This window comes from Erythrolamprus reginae, chromosome Z (genome assembly GCF_031021105.1).
Source record: "Erythrolamprus reginae isolate rEryReg1 chromosome Z, rEryReg1.hap1, whole genome shotgun sequence".
Taxonomy (NCBI): domain Eukaryota; kingdom Metazoa; phylum Chordata; class Lepidosauria; order Squamata; family Dipsadidae; genus Erythrolamprus; species Erythrolamprus reginae.
In genome coordinates this window covers 137,029,445-137,050,768 of record NC_091963.1, presented here as the reverse complement: position 1 = coordinate 137,050,768, position 21,324 = coordinate 137,029,445, and the positions used below count along the sequence as shown (strand labels likewise).

At 43.9% G+C, this 21,324-nt stretch overlaps 1 protein-coding gene across 2 annotated transcripts in view; it reads right to left on the bottom strand.

Annotated features, from left to right (window-relative positions):
* Window positions 1-20,326, bottom strand: part of TGFB1I1 (transforming growth factor beta 1 induced transcript 1) — a 51,946-nt gene extending 31,620 nt beyond the window's left edge. The window contains exons 1-2 of one of the 2 annotated variants that reach the window (XM_070767202.1): window positions 20,133-20,326; window positions 4,890-5,026 (exon numbers count right to left, since the gene is read on the bottom strand). In XM_070767202.1, the coding sequence (XP_070623303.1) occupies window positions 4,890-5,026; window positions 20,133-20,319 (324 nt within the window). In that variant the 5' untranslated portion in view covers window positions 20,320-20,326. The remainder of the gene's footprint in view (window positions 1-4,889; window positions 5,027-20,132) is intronic. The other variant, XM_070767203.1, reaches the window with a different exon arrangement.
* Window positions 20,327-21,324: the final 998 nt, after the last annotated feature.

Sequence of the window (21,324 nt, the reverse complement as noted above, 5' to 3'; positions counted from 1 at the left end):
CAGTTTCCGGTCACAATTCAAAGTGTTGGTTATTAGCTATAAAGCCCTTCATGGCACCGGACCAGGATATCTGCGAGACCGCCTTCTGCCGCACGAATCCCAGTTGGTCTTCTCTGGGTCCCGTCAACTAAACAATGTCGTCTGGCGGGACCCAGGGGAAGAGCCTTCTCTGTGGCGGCTCCGACCCTCTGGAATCAGCTCCCTCCAGAGATTAGAACTGCCCCCACCCTCCTTGCCTTTCATAAACTCCTTAAACCCCACCTCTGTCGTCAAGCGTGGGGGAACTAAGACATCTCCCCCTGCCTATGTAGTTTTTGTGCATGATATGACTGTATGTATGTTTATTAGAATGGGGTTCCTTGCTTTTAGATTTTTAAATGTACAACTGTTATTTTAGATTCTAATTATTAGATTTGTCATTATATATTGTTTTTATCATTGTTGTAAGCCGCCCCGAGTCTAACATAAATAAATGAGTAAATAGATAGATAGATAGATAGATAGATAGATAATAAATAAATAAATAAATAAATAAATAAATAAATAAATAAATAAATAAAAACAGGAGAAAGAGCTTGAATAGAACTGGACTCACAAGGCAAATGAGAATTTTAGTGCTGGCGACTCAGAATAATGCAACTTTTGCAGCAAAGAACAATAGAAGCCTTGAAAAATTGAAGTCTGTGCATTTTAAAGAATTGAAAAAACTGACCCGGGCCACATCTGGTCCTTTGGCCGTCCTTTCTCCAGTCTGCAGGGATTGATTGATTGATTGATTGATTGATTGATTGATTGATTGATTTATTATTTATTTACTTATTTATTTATTTATTTATTATTTAGATTTGTATGCCGCCCCTCTCCGAGGACTCGGGGCGGCTTTCCATTTTGATGGATACCACTAATATTTTTTTCAGTTTATGGATGTGCATGAATGCATCCCTTCACAGCTCTATTGGTCCGGTCCTTCACAACAGTTCCAGTTTCTGACGTGATGTGACCCCTTGCAGTAATGGGCTACTGCCCCCATGCGGAGTGGAGGGACACGCAGTGGGGGTAGTAATTTTATGCACTATTTATTGAATACTTAATAGCTTTTTAAAATTGTCCTTCCTTCTCTAGTACCTTAGTATGATCCTTAATTACTTTTAAAATAGGAAATAATTAAACAGTATGTTTTTAACCCATAAATGCTTTAATCATTTTAATCATTATCTAGAACTAAACTTTGATAGCAATTTTTAAAAATTGAGCTACTTGCCTAATCTGTTATCATACTGAACCTTGTGGGTTCAGTACAAAACCTTAAAATGTTACTGTGCTCCTCAACAAATAATGCTGATTATCATTTGTCCTTTTCGTGGCTATTCAAATAACGTGACTTAATCAACTGAAAAAGAGTCCAAGCACCTATTTGAAAATTTATCTTGGTCGTTAAGCCACTCCTACTCAGTCACATGACCTTTAACCCACCTTGGTCACATGATTGTCAAGTTACTCTCACCTGGTCACATGGCTGGCAAGTCACTTCTACCTGGACACATGCCCATCAAGCCATACCTGCACAATAAGCCACGCCCACAATGTGGTAGTAGATTTTATTTTTGCAGCCCTTCACTGGCCCCTTGGGAAAATTGATTGCCCACCTCTGCTCTAAAGTCTCCAGATGTTTCCCCTCCTCTCTGCAATGTAAAGCTAGGAGAAATATGGTAGGCCCATTGTCTTAAGCAGGCTACTCTTTTAATTCTATTCCATTAGCAGAATTGTCACAAAGGCTGAGGGCATGGGTGATGTCATTTGTATCATCACTTGCATGATGACATCATTAGACTATGATGTCATTCAAGCTTCTGCCAGACACTAATGAGACTTGTGGGATTAAATTCCAGCCACTTGGGATTTTTCAAGGGCAGAACATTATGTTCTTTGCCCCTGGAAGCTGGAAACGTTTTAAAAGCTTTCTTAGGTTTCCGTAAAATGTAAAGGTTTTATAGGTTTATGGAAAATTTTGCTCATAAATGGGCAGCTGGACCAAAACGCATGTGCGCGTATTGTAGAAAACTGGGCTAAATTCCCATTTGGATCCGTGGAAGTGCAAGCAGACACCACAAATGAAGTTGTATTCTCTGCAATTTGTCAGAGAAATTAATTTTTGGAGGGGAAACAAATGTGCTTAGTTAATACAGACATTGATTTTAGTATGGAGGCAAAAAAAAGTAGTTTCCAACTCACAATGAGCTAACCAAGAGAGAGGTCGATTTGTCCCATTTTACTAAAGTGCCTTGCCACATTTTAAACTGAATCACCGCAGTTCTTTAAAGTTAGTTAACATGTTTGATAAGTGAATATGGCTTCCCCATTGATTTTACTTCTTAGAAAGGAGATCACATGATCCCGGCATGCTGCAAACGGTCATAAGCAATGTTCCCTCTAATTTTTTTTCGGTGTGGGCGGAAAAGTATAGTGTCTGAGCGACAGTCCCTTTGGGACTGGGCGGCATAGAAGTATAGATAGATAGATAGATAGATAGATAGATAGATAGATAGATAGATAGATAGATAGATAGATAGGAAAAAAATTCCCTTCTTTTTTATTAAAATAAATTAATAATAAAACAAAACCAAAATCTATTACTATTATTACTATCTTCTCTTTTTCCATCCCTGTCTCCTTCCCCCTTGTGTGTGTGTGTGTGTGAACTCTTGAACCATTTCCAATAACAGGTGAGCTATTGGAAATGGTTCAAGAGTTCTCACACACACACACACACAAACGGCTGGGGGTTTTTTTCTCTGTTATTATTTGGGTGCTTTTTACCATATGCTTTAAATCAAGAGTCATTTCTCTCTCTTTCTCTCTCCCCCTCTTGCTCTCTCTCTCTCTTTCTCACTTTCTCTCTCCCTCTCTTTCTATCTCTGACTCATAAGTACAGGCCAAGTGTCTGAATTTTGATCACGTGACCACAAGGATGCTGCAACGGTCATAGTTGTAACTTTAAACAGTCACTAAACAAATGGTTGTAAGTCGGGGACTGCCTGTACAATTAATCCATCTTTCTTCAAATGCAGTTTTACTTTTTTTCGGGGTGGGTTGAGGATTACGGGTGCTGCTGTCCTTCAAAAAGAGAAAAAAATACCTGAATAAACATTTTTGTGTGTGTGAAAAAGCTACTTGAGAGAAACAAGGAGGGATGAGATTGAAGATTACTGGAATAGCATTGAAACCCTTAACCGCAATGCCTATCAATTGCAAAGAGCAAAGCAATCCCGTCTCAAAAGAGAGGGTGAAAAAACCCACCAAGATTCTTATTTTACACATTTAACCACAAATGTATTGTCTCTACGCAACTTCCCAGGATAGTTTTACACCCAGAATAACTCTTTATTTCTCGAGAATAGCTGATTTATGATATCAAGGCTGATGGAGCTTTTAGTTAGGAAAGGATTGGTGTACCACAGTGAAATCATAGTGGCTGTCTTTTGTTTTAATATTTTTAAAAAAGGACTTGATGTCATGAAAAGACGGCGGCAGTTAGAAATGAAACTTCATCTTGAGGCCTCAAAAAGCTTTACCAGTTTATTTCTGCCTTCTCAAGGAGTCACTTCAGGAAGCAAAGGCTTTTGGCCTAGGAAGACGGGATAGATCCACTGCATTGTCAAACCAGGAACAAATGGGATAGGGAAAGAGGGAAGGAAGGAAGGAAAGGAAAGAAAGAAAGAAAGAAAGAAAGGGAGAGAAAGAGAGAGAGAGAGAAAGGAGAAAGAGAGAGAGAGAAAGAAAGAAAGAGGAGAGAGAGAGAGAGCGTGAGAGAGCATGATGCTATTAATTGTTCCCAGATGCTATTAATTGTTCTCTTCAAGGGGGTAGCTAAGTGTTTTGCAAATTCAGCAACTTTTAAGATGTATTGTGCTGTCCCCAGAGACAGAGATAGTTGGACTGTATTTAGGCATGTCTCTTTAATATATTGCATTAGGGCAGTGTTTCCCAACCTTGGCCACTTGAAGATATCTGGACTTCAACTCCCAGAATTCCCCAGCCAGCATTCACTGGCTGGGGAATTCTGGGAGTTGAAGTCCAAATATCTTCAAGTGGCCAAGGTTGGGAAACACTGCATTAGGGGAAATGTAGTGAAATTGCACCCTGGGTAATGTAGTTCTACATGTGACCACATTTGTGTATTCCTATTGGCTCTGACTCGAGATGAGGGGTAATTGGAGAGAACACTCCAGAGGGTCTTTGTCTTCACTCTTTCACTAAGCCAGCCAGCACGTAGATGCTCCACCTAGAGCCTAAGTCAATTCAACCTCTTTTTACCTGCCCAATGGGAAAGATTATACTGCAGAAGAATCGCATCATAACTGTGAGTTATTGTGAGAATTCCTGTAATAAAATGATCTATGATACCTTATTGTGCTGAGTTATCTGACTGGGAAAAGTTGAGCTTATACCAGAACACGTATGGACTTCAACTCCCATAATTCCCTTTGCTGGATGGGAATTCTGGGAGTTGAAGTCCACACATCTTACACTTGGAAAAGTTGAAAAACACTGGGCTAGACTGAACAAGTGAGTGGATTCAATTATCTTCCACTACTCTCAACCAGTATCGGGTTCCTACCGGTATGTTGGAGGACGCCGCACCGGTAGTAAAAATAGAGATTTTTCTTCTGTGCATGCATGGAAAGCAAAATCTCATAAGGGGATGCGTGAGCGAGATTTCAGCGATTTTTCGCTTCTGCATATGTGCAGAAACAAAAAATCACCAAAATCTCACACACACACACGTCCCCTCGCAAGATTTTGCTTCCACACACCTGTCCGCCGGACAGCCAGAGCTGCACGCACACCGTAGCGGCAACAGCAGCAACCCCAGCCTGCTCGCAACCCACCTGCGAGTTGTAAGATGATGCTGTTGGCTTGGAAACTGGAGTCCTCTCTTGGCTGTGGGATCCCCCGGAGTCGGTGAGTAGAACTGGGCGTTTGGAGATATGCGAGGTGGTGGTCTCTAGATCAGCCAGGAGAGCATCTGGAGAGGGAAAGACCACATAAATAAGGTCCAGGAGGGAAGTGTTTTCAATAGGGAAGTGAACACAAGAACAAGGGGGCACAATCTGAGGAAAGATTAGAAGCAACGTGAGAAAATATTATTTGACGGAAAGAGTAGTAGATGTTTGGAACAAACTTCCAGCCGACGTGGTTGGTAAATCCACAGGAATGGAATTTAAACATGCCTGGGATAAACATATATCCATCCTAAGATAAAATACAGGAAATAGTATAAGGGCAGACTAGATGGACCATGAGGTCTTTTTCTGCCATCAATCTTCTACGTTTCTATGTTTCCGTAACCAAGAATTGAGATGCCAGGAGAAACAGAGGTGGCAGAATGGGAAGGCGGACACAAATATTAAGAGGAGAGAAGAGAGGAAAAAATCTTGTGAAAAGCAGAGGAAAATTTTGCAAAGAAATACAGGAAAGTCCTCCAATTACAACAATTCATTTAGTGACCCTTCAAAGTTACAATGGTACTCCAAAAAAACCTGACTTATGGCCATTTCCCCCATTTACAACCACTTGCAGCATCCCTATAGTCCTGAAATGATGCTTGGCAACTGACTCATATTTATGACGATTCCAGCGTTCTGGGGTCATGACCTTTTGACAAGGAAAGTCAATGGGGAAAACCAGCTTCATTTAACCACTCGTGTTACTAACTTAACAACTGCAATTCACTTAACAACCGTGGCACGAAAAGTTGTAAAATGAGGCAAAGCCACTTAATACATGTCTTGCTTAGCAACAGAAATTTTGGACTTACATTTGTAATAATAAATCGAGGATTATCTACACAGGTTCATTATTCCCATCCCAAAGCAGAAGAACAGGTTTGTCATCCAGTCTGGACAACAAAAGTTATTCCTCTGGGAAATTTATGAATAATAATAATAACAATAACAACAACAATAACAACAACAATAACATCAGCAGCAATAATAATAATAATAATAATAATAATAATAATAATAATAATAATAATAATTCTGCCTCTCCAAAACCACTCAAATTCCAGGTTGCAATTGTATTTAATATGGTCCCTTGTCCCTCTTTTTCTCTTTTCTTTGTCTTTGTCGTTTCGTGAACTGTCTTAACTCTGTCGAGCAGAAAGCCCAAAAATGAATCCAGTAAATAAAAAAATAAGGGACACACCCTGCACAACTATCTCAAAACGTTCCCTACAATATAAAAAGCAAGATAGAGAGGGTGACAAAGCTAAAACAAACACACATTTGTGAAACTGTTCTTTCTTCCTCTAATCCCTCGAGGATTTAAAGGGATCTTAAGTGGGGCTTCCAACAAAGAAGACAAATGCTTGATCTACAGGCGGATCCTCAACTTATGACCACAGTCAAGCTCAAAATTTCTGTTGGTAAATGAGTCAGTTGCTAAATGAGTTTTGCCGCATTTTATGACCTCTCTTGCCAAAGTTGTTAAGTGAATCAGTGTTGTTGTTAAGTTAGGTAACATGGTTGTTAAATGAATCTAGCTTCCCCATTGACTTTGCTTGTTAGAAAGTTGCAAAAGAGGATCATGAGATCCCAAGACATTAAAACTGTCATAAGCCTGAGCCAGTTGACAAGCATACACAGGTTATCACTGTGTAATATTTTGAGTGTCTTTGCAACGTTTCGGCAAAATCACATTCGCCATCATCAGGCTGAAGTTATTAGCTTCGTGCTGCTTTGAATATTAAAACGAAGCCAATAACTTCAACCTAATGATGGCGAATGTGATTTTGCCAAAACATCGCGAAGACACTAAAAATATTATACATGGAAAAACCTGAACTCAGAACAATCTACATACATATAACTGTGAAAATCTATGAAAACATATGGTATATACATATGTATATGTGTATGAATGTATGTATGTATGTATGCATGTATGTATGTATGTATGTATGTATGCATATATATATATGTATGTACAGTATCACATATTTTTGCTGAATATTTAAAATTAAGGGAGGTTAGGATAGCACTATTTTGGCCTTGTTCTGGCCTCATCAGTTAGCCATACCCTTACTGGGATTTGATCCTGGGGCTTCTACCTTGTAAGGCAGAGAATTAACCTTTAGGCCACCAGATCTGATCCTTTCAGCTTTGTACCGGGGGGGGGGGTGTATATGTTTTTTCTGTTGGATCACCCTGGTATATTGAAGGAACGTCACAGCTCCCTGGTACAAAGCTGAAGGGATTAGATCTGGTAGCCTAGAGGTTAATTCTCTGCCTTACAAGACAGAAGCCCCAGGATCAAATCCCAGTAAGAGTATGGCTAGCTGATGAGGCCAGAACAAGGCCGAAATAGTGCTATCCTAGTCTCCCTTAATTTTAAATATTCAGCAAAAATATGTGATACATACAGAACAAACTTTGTTGGCTATGAATAAATTAACTGCCTTGAAATGGCCCTGGGTTGGACCTAGAAAAAACCTACACATATATCATTCATACAAACTCATTATACACTCACTGTCCAGGGGGCAGATTCTAATAACCCCAAGCTAATAACCCCATACATCAAGTATATATACTGTATATACTTTTTATTGATTTTTTTTCACATTAAAAAGACAAAATATAATTTCACTAGTCTAGACTATTACATCTTGTCACTATCAGAAATTTCTTCTTCATTCTACATTTTCCACATCCAGGGCTTTTATTTTTAACTTAAACATTCTTATTTCTATTGACAATTTATATACAGTGATCCCCCGTTTATTGCGTCCCCAACCATTGCGAACAGGGTACTTTGCGATTTTTCAACCCGGAAGTCAAAATACCATCTACGCATGCGTGCGTTTTTTCTATCGGCACGCATGCGTAGATGGCAACCGGGAGATCAGCTGCTGGGTGGCTTTCCTGGGTCTTCCCCCTCTTGCTGGCGTCAGCGAGGAGTTTCCCCACCACCCACGCAAACTCCTCGCTGCCGCCCGCCCTTCGCCCGCCCACGCCGTTCATTCTCGCCGCTTTCGAGCTGAGTCCTGAAGCGAATTCGCTCCCGGACTCAGCTCGAAAGCGCCGAGAGACAGCGCCAAGGAACGGGCCTGTCCACGCTGTCTCTCGGCGCTTTCGAGCTGAGTCCGGGAGCGAGTTCGCTCCCGGACTCAGCTCGAAAGCGCCGAGAGACAGCGCCAAGGAACGGGCCTGTCCGCGCTGTCTCTCGGCGCTTTCGAGCTGAGTCCGGGAGCGAATTCGCTCCCGGACTCAGCTCGAAAGCGCCGAGAGACAGCGCCCCCCGGACCCCCAACCCGGGTTTGGGGGGCTGCTAGGAAGCCCCCCATGCCGGCGGCAAACAGCCGCGCCGCCCCCAATCTTCGGCTCCTCGCTAGCGCTGTGGGAGTAAAAACACCATCTGCACATGCGCAGATGGTGTTTTTACTTCCGCATCGCTACTTCGCGAAAACCCGCTCGTTGCGGGGGCTCCTGGAACGGAACCCTCGCAACGAGCGGGGGATCACTGTACATCTTGTATACTGCATGACATCTTACATTTAACATTCCCCTTTGTTTAATTTTAAGTGAAGAAGAATGTAACAAACTCCCCACCCTCCACCGACCAATGGACTCCGCGATAGAATTTGAGTAGGTGCAACACTTCCGGAGCTAAAATGTATTCCATGTCCCCAAAGGAACTGGAAAGAACTGCCCAAATTTTGATCACATAACTACAATGTTCTTAAAGTGAAAAATGGTCATAAGTCAACTTTTTTTGGTGCCATTATAGCTGCAAACAGTCACTAACCGAATGGTTGTAAATCGGGGACACCCTGTACATGTGTGAGGAGAAGAAAAATAAAAATTGTGGTTACAACAATGGGATCAAAGCGCTGATCCCTTTCTAAAATGTTCCATGCACATGTAAAAAAAGGCAGGGGCAGAGGTTTAATTGCCCATCTCTGCCAGCCATACGGACATTAATGGAAGCAGAGGCCTCAGAAAAAAGACAGGATATAAATCTACTAGATATTTGTTTTATTTATATGCAGGGCTGATGTGCCACTCCAGTTGGAAGCTACTTTGAGATAGCTCCCATGTTCTACTTACATCAATTAAAAACTACACAGCCCTAAACATGAAAGACCACTTAATGGGAAACGTAGGCCACAGATAAAGATATTTCTGTTTTCATTAATCTCCAAATTACAGAAAGAAGCAGCTCACATCTCCTTCCCCCACACACCCCAAAAGCAGCCTTGTTGCAAAAGTAGTGTAGGTTTTCCTGCCTTAGCAGGGAGTTGTTGTTGTTGTTGTTGTTGTTGTTGTTGTTGTTGTTGTTGTTATTATTATTATTATTATTATTATTATTATTATTATTATTATTATGTCAGTACAACACAGCAAACGAGATCACTATGCTGGATTTCGTATTTCATCCCCAGTCGGGCGCTTCCCAAGCACCTAGGACTGCGTGATGTAGCGAAGAATTATGTTTGCCGATCCCAGTAAAGCGGCCTTTTGCAATTGACAGATGGAGATTTTGTCAATTCCGATGGTTTTCAAATGTCCACTGAGATCCTTTGGCACTGCGCACAGCGTGCCAAGTACCACTGGGACCACTTTCACTGGCTTATGCCAGAGTCGTTGCAGCTCAATTATTATTATTATTATTATTATTATTATTATTATTATTATTATTATTATTATTTATTAGACTTGTATGCCGCCCCTCTCCGAAAACTCGAAGCGGTTCCCAACAAGTAATACATGAGATACAAATCCAATATTAAAAACAATTTTAAAAACCCTTATAAAAGAACAGCCATACAATCCAAACAAACCATACATAAAATGGAACAGCCTTGGGGAATGTCAGTTTCCCCAGGCCTGGCGACATAGGTGGGTTTTTAGATGTTTATGAAAGGCAAGAAGGGTGGGGACAGTCCTAATCTCTGGGGGGAGTTGATTCCCGAGGGCCGGGGCCGCCACAGAGCAGGCTCTTCCCCTGGGTCCTGCCAGACAACATTGCTTAGTCGATGAGACCTGGAGAAGGCCAACTCTGTGGGACCTAATCGGTCGCTGGGATTTGTGCGGCAGAAGGCGGTCTCGGAGGTATTCTGGTCCAAGGCCATGAAGGGCTTTATAGGTCATAACCAACACTTTGAATTGTGACCGGAAACTGATCGGCAGCCAGTGCAGGCTGCGGAGTGTTGATGAGACATGGGCATATCTGGGAAAGCCCATGATTGCTCTCGCAATCATGGACTAGAAGACCTCCAAGGTCCCTTCCAACTCTGTTGTTCTTATTATTATTATAAAAAGAAGAAGTTGATTTGGATGGCCTTTCTGAAACCTAACAGGGTGTTGTTCTTAGTTGCAAAGTCGCGACCCCATGGACAATGTTCCTCAAGGCCTTTCTGTCCTCTACCATCCTCTGGAGTCCATTTAAGCTGACTCCAGCCAGCCAACTCATTCTCTACCATCCTCTTCTTTGTCCACTATATGGGGAGTGTTTTCCCAGTTGCACACTGAGAAGGCAGCCAGGCAGGGCAGGGCGACTGCGTGGGTTCTTGTTTTCTGCGAGCGCCACAGTAGCCATGAACAGACAAGGAAGACTCTAAAAACCCTAAAAACCCCTTCCACACCTGTGAGTGCCCGTCAGAGGCAGTGCTTATGGGCCAGGCCAGCGACCCCAAAACATTGGCTTGATTAAGCTGACCTGACCCCGTGTCAAAAGAGGGCCCTAACCATGGTAGCCTATGTCTGCCTAAGCGAAAACAGGCTCCAGTGTGACCTACTCCCAGGTAAGTGGGGAGACCAGCCTTCTCCCAGCCAATAGTTTACTTGCAGCTTATAATAAGTAAAAGAATAAACATTAACACTAAAATTCAATTGGGGCCCAGATCAGAGAATTGGGGGGTTGGGGTGCTAAATGTTTACTTCTTCCGGGGGGGGGGGGAATGTAACAGAAAATAATTGAGAAGTACTGGACTAGAATCTTGGCAACTTTAAAATCCGTGGGCTTCAACTCCCAGAATTCCTCTGGTGAAGTCCACAGGTCTTCCCAAGTTAGACACCCCTGGATCAGAATACAGTATTCAAAATCCCAATCAGCAATTTTGGGGATTCTGCAGGGAACCAGACCAGGGAAGGCTCTACAAACTATTATACAGTGCCAGCTAAAATATTTCCTCCAAGGAGATTGCATTCAGTCTTGGGTTTTGAAGACAAGCCATGGAATGCAAAATCTTGACCAAAGGTCTTACCATTTAAGTTGGTCATTTGTGGAAGTGCCAATTCCATAACTCCTGACCGCTGTCCATACTGGCTGGGGCAGAAATTCAACCCGGGCAGTTTCCTTGCTAGTCTACAGTTATCAGTCCAAATCATAACCAAAATACCTTACGCTTAACAAAAATATGCATATTTTATATTTATTCTGGTTTGGTCAATGGGAATATATATATTTATGTATATATCATCACCATGGAGAAAATACCAAACTGCCCTAGATTTTGGGGAGGTATTAACACAAACCAAATATTACCAGATGCATCAGCTCATACGATAATACTTGGTTGGTAATACTTGTGTTGGTACTTCCCCAAAATCCAGGGCAGTTTGGTATTTCCTCCATGGTCATTTCAAGTGCTTGTAAATTCCAAGTGAAGGACTGTGCTACTTCTATGTAGATGGTAACACACTCTGTGAACGCTACTGAAGAAAAAATAGCTGCAGCTAATCATACCAGGACAACACAGAAATATTCTACATTGAAGTATTTGGGCAGAACAATCTTTTCTTCCTATTTTATTCAGATTTCTGATTTTAATAATTAATAAATAATAATAATAATAATAATAATAATAATAATAATAATTTAATAATAACTTATTAGATTTGTATGCCGCCCCTCTCCGAAGACTCGGGGCAGCTCACAACAATAATAAAACAATATTACAATGAAACAAATCTAATATTAAAAACATGTAAAACCCCATCATTTAAAACCATGCAGCACATACATACCAAACATAAAATATAAAAGCCTGGCGATACAGGTGGGTCTTAAGTAATTTGCGAAAGACAAGGAGGGTGGGGGCGGTTCTAATCTCTGGGGGGAGTTGATTCCAGAGGGCCGGGGCCGCCACAGAGAAGGCTCTTCCTCTGGGGCCTGTAAAACGACATTGTTTAGTCGACGGGACCCAGAGAAGGCCAACTCTGTGGGACCTTATCGGCTGCTGGGATTCGTGCGGTAGAAGGCAGTTCCGGAGGTATTCTGGTCCAATGCTATGTAGGGCTTTAAAGGTCATTACCAACACTTTGAATTGTGACCGGAAACTGATCGGCAGCCAGTGCAAGCTGCAGTGTTGGTGAAACATGGGCGAATCTGGGAAGCCCCACGATAGCTCTCGCGGCCACTCTGCACGATCTGAAGTTTCCAAACACTTTTCAAAGGTAGCCCCATGTAGAGAGTGTTGCAGTAGTCGAACCTTGAGGTGATGAGGGCATGAGTGACTGTGAGCAATGACTCCCTGTCCAAATAGGGCCGCAACTGGTGCACAAGGCGAACCTGGGCAAACACCCTCCTCGCCACAGCTGAAATATGGTGTTCCAATGTTAGCTGTGGATCGAGGAGAACGCCCAAGTTGCGAACTCTCTCTGAGGGGTCAATAATTTCCCCCCCCCCCCCCCCAGGGTAATGGACGGACAGATGGAATTGTCTTTGGGAGGCAAAACCCACAGCCACTCCATCTTGTCAGGGTTGAGTTTGAGCTTGTTGACATCCATCCAGACCCCAACAGCCTCCAGGCACCGGCACATCACTTCCACTGCTTCATTGACTGGACATGGGATGGAGATGTATAACTGGGTATCATCTGCATACTGATGATACCTCACCCCATGCCCTTGGATGATCTCACCCAGCGGTTTCATGTAGATATTAAATAGCAGGGGGGAGAGGACCGATTTTGGAGAGTTTAAATAAGTTTAAATAAGGTTCAGAAGTGTTTTTAATAGGAAAGTAAACACAAGAACAAGGGGGCACAATCTGAGTAAGTTGGGGAAAAGATCAGAAGCAATGTGAGAAAATATTATTTGACTGAAAGAGTAGTAGATGCTTGGAACAAACTTCCAGCACAGTAACTGAATTTAAACATGCCTGGGATAAACAGATTTTCCATCCTAAGATAAAATACAGGAAATAGTATAAGGGCAGACTAGATGGACCATGAGGTCTTTTTTGGCCATCAATCTTCTATGTTTCTATGGAGTATAATTCATACTGTGATTTCTGATGTGTATCATATATCTCTCTCTCTTCTTCTTCCACTCCCTCCCTCCCTCTTCCTCCTCTCTTCTCTCCATTTCTCTCCCTCCCTCTCTTCCTTCCCTCCCTCCCTCCTTCCCCCTTTCTCTCCTCCCTCCCTCTCTCCCCCTATCCATCCCCCCCCTCTCTAATGCCTTAGGCATGAAAGACAACTGAATGATTTTGGACTACTTTCCACCCCTCTCTCTCATTCCGCCCAATCAACCTCACTGGGCTGTTGTGTAGAAAATAGGAGGAAGGAGTATTAGGTATATTTGCCATCTTGAGTGATATATGACCAATAATAAAGTAGAATAAAAGAAATCTCTTTTTTAAACCTCAATTCTTTCAGCAGCTGACTCCTGTTGAAAAGATGAACTTGGTTTTTTTGAAAATTTATGTATTTATTTAATAAGTGTACATGCTCCCCACATCTCATGGACAGGACTTTAGGTAGCTGTCAATTAAAACACAATAAACCCACTACCAAAATAATAAACAGAACTGACATAAAATAGCAGGGAAGAACCTTCAAGAGGATCCTACAATCAATGTAAGCAAGGAATCAGTTCACTAGCATCACAGGATCCCAGGCTTGAGGTTTAAAGTGTCTTGTGAAAGTAGGAACAGAGCAAATCTGATTAGAGGGAAGGAATTAATATTCCAAGCAGGGGCATTACATCTGTCCTTATCCAAAAACACCTGGCCTCTCACATTTTTTATGGCTATATCTCCCATTTCCCATGCATCCTCCCTTTGACCCACAGCTTTCTTCTCCCCCCACCCCCCTACACACACACAGCAGAAGACATCCCTTCCCTACCCCTCTTTTTGCCAGCCAATACAAGCTCTCGTCCCCATATTATCCTTGGATAGAAGTGAAGAGCGCTTTGGAAATCCTAATTTGGTCCTTTGGGAGTTGTGCGCATAGAAATGCAATAAGTAAGTAAGTAAGTAAGTAAGTAAGTAAGTAAGTAAGTAAGTAAGTAAGTAAGTAAGTAAGGAAGGAAGGAAGGAGGGAGGGAAGGAGGGAAGGGAGGAAGGAGGGAAGGAAGGAGGGAGGGAAGGAGGGAAGGGAGGAAGGAGGGAAGGAAGGAGGGAGGGAAGGAGGGAGGGAGGGAAGGAGGGAGGGAAGGAAGGGAGGGAAGGGAGGGAGGGAAGGAAGGAAGGAGGGAGGGAAGGAGGGAAGGAAGGAGGGAAGGAAGGAGGGAGGGAAGGAAGGAGGGAGGGAGGGAAGGAGGGAAGGAAGGAGGGAGGGAGGGAAGGGAGGGAGGGAGGGAGGGAGGGAAGGAAGGAAGGAAGGAAGGAAGGAAGGAAGGAAGGAAAAGGGGATTGCCTAACTGTTTTACCAGCTGCTTTCTGGGATGGCGAAGCATTAAAAGGGGGAAAGGGGACGAAGAAAGGTCTCTCTCATTCCTGCTCCTTTTGGTCTGATGTCACGGGTCAGAAATGCGTCTAGGGGAAAACCACAGAGGGAGAGGCAGGAATGCAATGCGCTAGAAGGGAGGGCAAGACATGGAAAGGGGAGGGAGAGGAGGAAAAGAGATGGAGATCAAGCCACCATCTCCTTCTTCATAACACGGATCCTCACCAGATCAGCAACTTCAGGCCCATTTTAGTTCCTACTACCGTAATCCTGTTCAGCTTCCTTTAGCCACTATTGCACCACTGCCGTCTCCACAATAGCCCTGCAAAGAAGACTAGGCTGGGCTGGGAGCTGACCCCAGTCAAGATCCCCAGGGTGAATTTCTGAGGCCGCTTTGGAAGAATTTTTGCAAAAGTTTATGGCTCATCTCAGGACCCCTGAATCTGCTTCCTGCTCAGTAGAAGAGTTATTTTCGCAACTCCTTGTGGAATCCATCCTAGAGAATGCAGAAGCTACTATAGGATCTTTTTACACAGGCTGGAACGAAGCTTAGATAAGAACTGCTTTTACTTACAAGAATGAAGTGCAGGATGAGACAAATGAGCTCCCTGACAACCGGACAGCGAAAGTCCTCCTCCCAGGCCTATTAAATGATGGTTTGATTTCCTGCATGTAAGAAGATTCTCTGGGGTCTTTGGGTCACCAATGTTTTAAAATCTCAGGTGCTTGAAGATCTGTGGATACTTGAAGATGTGTGAACCTCAACTCCCAGAATTGAAGATCTATGGACCTCACCTACACGTTGTGATCCGTGGACCTTAAATTGCACTTGAAGGTCTGTGGACCTCAACTCTCACTTGAAGGTCTGTGGATTTCAACTCCCAAAATTGAAGGTCTGTGGACCTCAACTCCACTTGAAGATCTGTGGATCTCAACTTGTACTTGAAGGTCTGTGGATGTCAACTCTCACTTCAAGGTCTGTAGATACCTGAAGACCTGTGAACCTCAACTCTCAGAATTGAAAGTCTGTGGACCTCAACTCCACTTGAAGATCCTGGGATCTCAACTCCACTTGAAGATCTGGGGACCTGAACTTGTACTTGAAGGTCTGTGGATCTCAACTCTCACTTCAAGGTCTTGTGGATACTTGAAGGTCTGTGGACCTCAACTCCCAGAATTGAAGGTCTGTGGACCTCAACTCCACTTGAAGGTCTGTGGATCTCAACTCTCACTTCAAGGTCTTGTGGATACTTGGTCTGTGGACCTCAACTCCCAGAATTGAAAGTCTGTGGACCTCAACTCCACTTGAATATCTGGGGATCTCAACTCTACTTGAAGATCTGGGGACCTGAACTTGTACTTGAAGGTCTGTGGACCTCAACTCCCAGAATTGAAGGTCTGTGGACCTCAACTCCACTTGAAGATCTGTGGACCTCATCTTGTAGATCTGCAGACCTTGAAGCAGCCATTTGAAAATCTGTGGACCTGAACTCCCACTTGAAGATTTATGGACCTCAACTCTCAGAATTTCCCAGGCCAGCATGGCTGGCTAGACAACTCTAGGAGTTGAAGTCCACACCAGAAGACCAGGTTTGAGAAACACTAATTCAGACCAACAGCCAGGAAGTCTGCATCTCATCCTAGATAAAAACCACTGGAGGATGCCAATGACCAAAACCACTGGAAAAACTGGGAGCTTATGTCAGAAGCAGAGGGGCAGGACGGGGAAACGAAAACAGAACAAAGGCTAAGAATCCTGTTTTTAGAGTTTAGCAGCTGCTGCCTTGGGGAGCCCTCCCCCAACTCCCCATCTTGCATACTGCACAACCTCCACTAACTTGCTGCAGCAGATGGGCTTTGTAGTTGTTTCTGCGTAAGGACAAATGGGGTAAATTTAGCTTTAAGCTCCAGTGGCAGCTTCCAAGGAAATTTGCAAGTTAGCATCAAAGCACATTTTGGGAGTAAATGGATCTAGGTCTTCATTCCTCCCACTCCCCCCCCCCATTTTCCCAAGGCAAAGTGAGAAGTGGGGGGGGAGGCTGATGTTTCTGGAAGCTGTTGTGGGATGCAGCAAGTAGGAGAGAGATTGAAAGCTGCAAAGCAAGCTCGTCTAGTGGGCTGGTTCAGCAATTCCGCAAAGCCACAGGAATACACCCGAGAAATAGCATTCCTTCCTCCTCAAGAAGGGAAGGGCTTGAGGAAAGGCACCCTCACCTTCTTCTTCTCCCCCCCCCTCCCGCCGCCAACTACAAGGATGAGGCCATGTGGTGTGAGTTGGCTGCAGCAAGTTCGTCCCATTCCAGAAGGGTCTGTAATTCGCCATGAGCATCTCACTGCAAGACGACTCATCTCGGGGGGGGGGGGGGAGTTATTACATGAACACCAAAGGAATGGTGGAGTTGACTCATTAAAGAAAGGATGCAAAAGGAAGGACAAAACAAAATTAACCTATGAACTTCAAGATAAGAATATGGAAGATTTCCACAAAAGCTGGGACAGATGGTATATCTGGGTTGCAAAAAACAAATTGAAATAAAAACAAAATTAAATAAAGTAAAATGAAGAGAAATCAGGAACCTCAATTTCAAACTTAGAAACAATAAACTTAAACACTATCAACAAATATGAATAAATCATAGCACTATTATACCATTGAAACAAGAAGGAGATATGACTGATAAAATGGTATGAAGATCACAAAATGTACCTTTGTAATAAATGTATAATAATGTATCAAAAGGAAGATTTTCCTTGGCAAATCAGACGTAAGCTGCATATAAAATATACTACTCTTTGAGTAGTTCTAATTGTAAATAATGATATCAAATATGTAATATATAAAGCAGAATGCTTTATCTCTCTTTTTTATCTTCTCACTTTTTCTCTTTCTCTTTCTATCTTGTGTATTTTCTTTTCTAAATCTTTATGTGTACTGTATATACGTTTGTTTTTTGTTGTGTAATTTTAATGTAAATACTCAATAAAACTTTTTTTTTTTAAAGAAAACCAAAGGAATGGTGGAGTTGACTCATTAAAGAAAGGATGCAAAAGGAAGGACAAAACAAAAAAAACAGAATGGCAAAAATGACAATGATTTTTTAAAAAATTGACTTTAAACCATTGAACAGAATTGTGTGTTGTCCTGCAATGAGTTGGCCATGGCAAGTTGTCCCATTCCCACTCCCCCACATCTGCCTGGGGAAATAGAATAGAACAGAATGGGATTGAATCTGAAAGGGACCTTAGAGGTCTTCTAGTCCAGCCCCCTGCTCAAGCAGGAGACTAGTCTAGGCCATTTCAGACAAGTGACTGCCTAGAGCAGTGTTTTTCAACCAGTGTGCCGCGGCACAGTAGTGTGCCGTGAGACATGGTCAGGTGTGCCGCGAAGCTCAGGGAGAGAAAGAAAGCAAGAGAGAGGGAAAGAAAGAGAAAGAAAGAAAGAGAGAGAGAGAAAGAAAGAAAGAAAGAAAGAGAGAGAGAGAGAAAGAGCGAGCGAGAGAGAGAGAAAGAACAAGAGAAAGCAAGCAAGAGAGAGCGAGAAAGAGAGGGAGGGAAGGAGAGAGAGAGAGAAAGACAGAGGGTGGTAGGGAGGGAGAGAGAAAGAGCAAAAGAGAGAGGAAGGAAGGAATAGAAAGAAAGAGGGATGGAGAGAGAGAAAGAGGAAGGGAGAGAAAGAGGGAGAGAGAAATATAGCGAAAGGGAGGAAGAGAGAGAGAGATAATTTTTTTGTCCAAACTTTTTTTAGCCCCCCCCCTCCCCCCGCTCAATGTGCCTCAGGGTTTCTTAAATGTAAAAAATGTGCCGCGGCTCAAAAAAGGTTGAAAATCACTGGCCTAGAGCAATGATGGTGAACCTTTTTTTCCTTGGGTGCCGAAACAGCATGTACGTGCGCTTTCACAAATGCGTGAAGTGTCCACACCCATAATTTAATGCCTGGGGAGGGTAAAAACAGCTTCCTTCATCCATCTACCACCCGGAGGCCCTCTGGAGGCTGGAAACGGCCTGTTTCCCAACTTCTGGTGGGCCCATTAGACCTATGTTTTGTCCTGCAAAGGCTTCCCTGGAGCTGGGGGAAGGTAGACTGCCCTCTCCCATTCTCGCAGAGGCTCTCGGGAAGCCAAAAACGCCCTCCCAGAGCCTCTGTGTGAGCCAAAAATCAGCTGGCCAGCACATACATGCACGTTGGAGCTGAGCTAGGACAACGGGTTGCGTGTCAGCAGATATGGCTCTGCGTGCTGCCTGTGGCACCTGTGCCATAGGTTCGCCATCACTGGTCTAGAGACTAGTCTCTTCTTAAAAACTTCCAGTGTTGGGGCTTTCACAACTTCTGGAGGCAAGCTGTTCCACTGGTTAATTGTTCTCACTGTTAGGAAGTTTCTCCTTGATTCCTGTTTGCTTTTCTTTTTGATTAGTTTCCATCCATTGTTTCTTGCCCTACTCCCTGGTGCTTTGGAGAACAATTTGACCCCCACTTCTTTGTGTCAGCCCCTTCAATAGTACTGGAATACTGCTATCATGTCACTCCTAATTCTCCTTTAGAGGCCAAAATCGGGGAAGTTTGCAAAGCAGGACAGCCCCTTCACACGTGATGGTTTCCTCGGGGATATCAGGCTTTATCCTCCAATTTGGAATTGCAACTCAGACCTTTCTACGCGCAATGCAAAAAACAAAACAAAAAACCACCTCCGGATTTGCAAACACGCGTCCCACGCCAGCAGTCGCATTCCCACGTTCTCGTGGGAAGAAGCCAGACAGTTCCCCACCCACCGACACCCTCCCCCCGTCCGCCCTTCCCTGGCAAGGGCAATTCCGGTGAAAAAGGGAGGTAACCCTCACGCGAAAAAGTCTCAGAAGAAGGAGGGAAGGCAGGAGGGAAGGAAGGCAGGAGGGAAGGAAGGAAGGAAGGAAGGAAGGAAGGAAGGAAGGAAGGAAGGGGGGGGATTTGCAAAGGGGGTTGGAGAAGGGCATGGGATAAAGCTGTGATGGATGGGGGAGCGAATGCCAAAATAAAAATAAATAAACCAACAAACCGCGCCGGTCGCTGCGCGAGAACGCGACGCAAAGAGGAAAAAAGTTTTTAAAAAGTGGGATTTTGGGGAGGGGGGCGAAATGATGTGCATCGGCCTCTCACTCACCTCCCTCCCGCCCCCGATTGTAAATGAAAAAGAAGGAAGGAAAAAAGAGCGGAAAGTCCGACCGAAGGAAACAGCAATAAACGAAGGCGGGAATGTAAAGAAGGAAGAAAGGAGAGAGGGAAAAAAAAGAGGGAGGGGGGGAATGACGATCGGGCAACACAAAAAAAAGGGGGGGAGATCGGCCGGGACTCGGGGGGGGAGGCAAGCCAAGAGGGGGAAGGCGGAGAAAGGGCGAAAATGGAAAAAGGTTGGAGACCCAAAGGACGCAGCGCAAAGGAGACAGGACGGTGTCTGTTTCCCCTCCGGGCGCTTCTTACCCAGATCGTCCATCCCGGTCGGGCCGGCGCGGCTGGGTCCGGACTCCGGGCCGGCAATTGCAAGCTGGGCGGCTCCCACCCTAGTGACGCGCCTTCCCGGAGCGCGGCTCCGCGCTCTTGCCGCGCCCGCCCGTCCGCCCGACTTGGCTGCCTTGCCGCCGCCGCCGCTGCAGTTGCGGGTGACCATTTATGGCAAAGGGGATTCGCGCCCGGGCAGGAAGGATGGATGCGCGCCCCCCTCCCTCTCCATCACCACAATCCGCCCCGACACACGGACTTTACAAACACACGTCTCGGGCGTCGTGGCCTCGCCTCCACTCTGGGGAAGATGTTTAAATCAGGAGTAAGAAAGACAAACACACACACACACACACAAACATACAGAGCGCGCCTCTCCAGACAGGACATTTTGGAGGTGTGGGGTGATGCGGATGGGAGATGGATATTGAGTCCCAAAGGTGTGGGGGTTTTTTTTCCAACAGGCAACTGGACTTTTTGGTGTGTATGTGTGTGTTCTTTGAAAAACCAAGCTGAAGAAGCTTCTTGGATGAGAATCGAAACGTCTTCAAAACACCTCATTCTGCCAGACTTGAAATACTGGCATTAGACAATTTGCAACTAGGTCGCCTCTGATCTGATCTAAATGTAGTTTTAAAAAAATCACACAAAAAAAGGTCCTTCCTGTTAATAACTACTTCAGCTTCAACTGCAACAACACACAAGCACACAATAAATTCAAGCTCAATGTAAACCACTCCAAACTCAACTGCAGAAAATACAACTTCAGCAATAGAGTGATCAATGCCCCGAGTGCACTACCTCACTCTGTGGTTTCTTCCCCAAACCCCCAAAACTTTAACTTTAGACTGTCTACAGTCGACCTCACCCCATTCCTAAAAAGTCTGTAAGGGGCGTGCATAAACGCACTATTTGTTTATTTACTTATTTATTTATTAGATTTGTATACCACCCCTCTTCGTAGACTCGGGGCGGCTAACAACAATAACGAAACAACATGTAACAAATCTAATATTTAAAATAATTTTTAAAACCCTTATTTTAAAAAAACCCAAACATACACGCAAACATACCATGCATAAATTGTGTAGGCCTAGGGGGGAAGGAAATATCTCAGTTCCCCCATGCCGGACGACAAAGGTGGGTTTTAAGGAGCTTACAAAAGGCGAGGAGG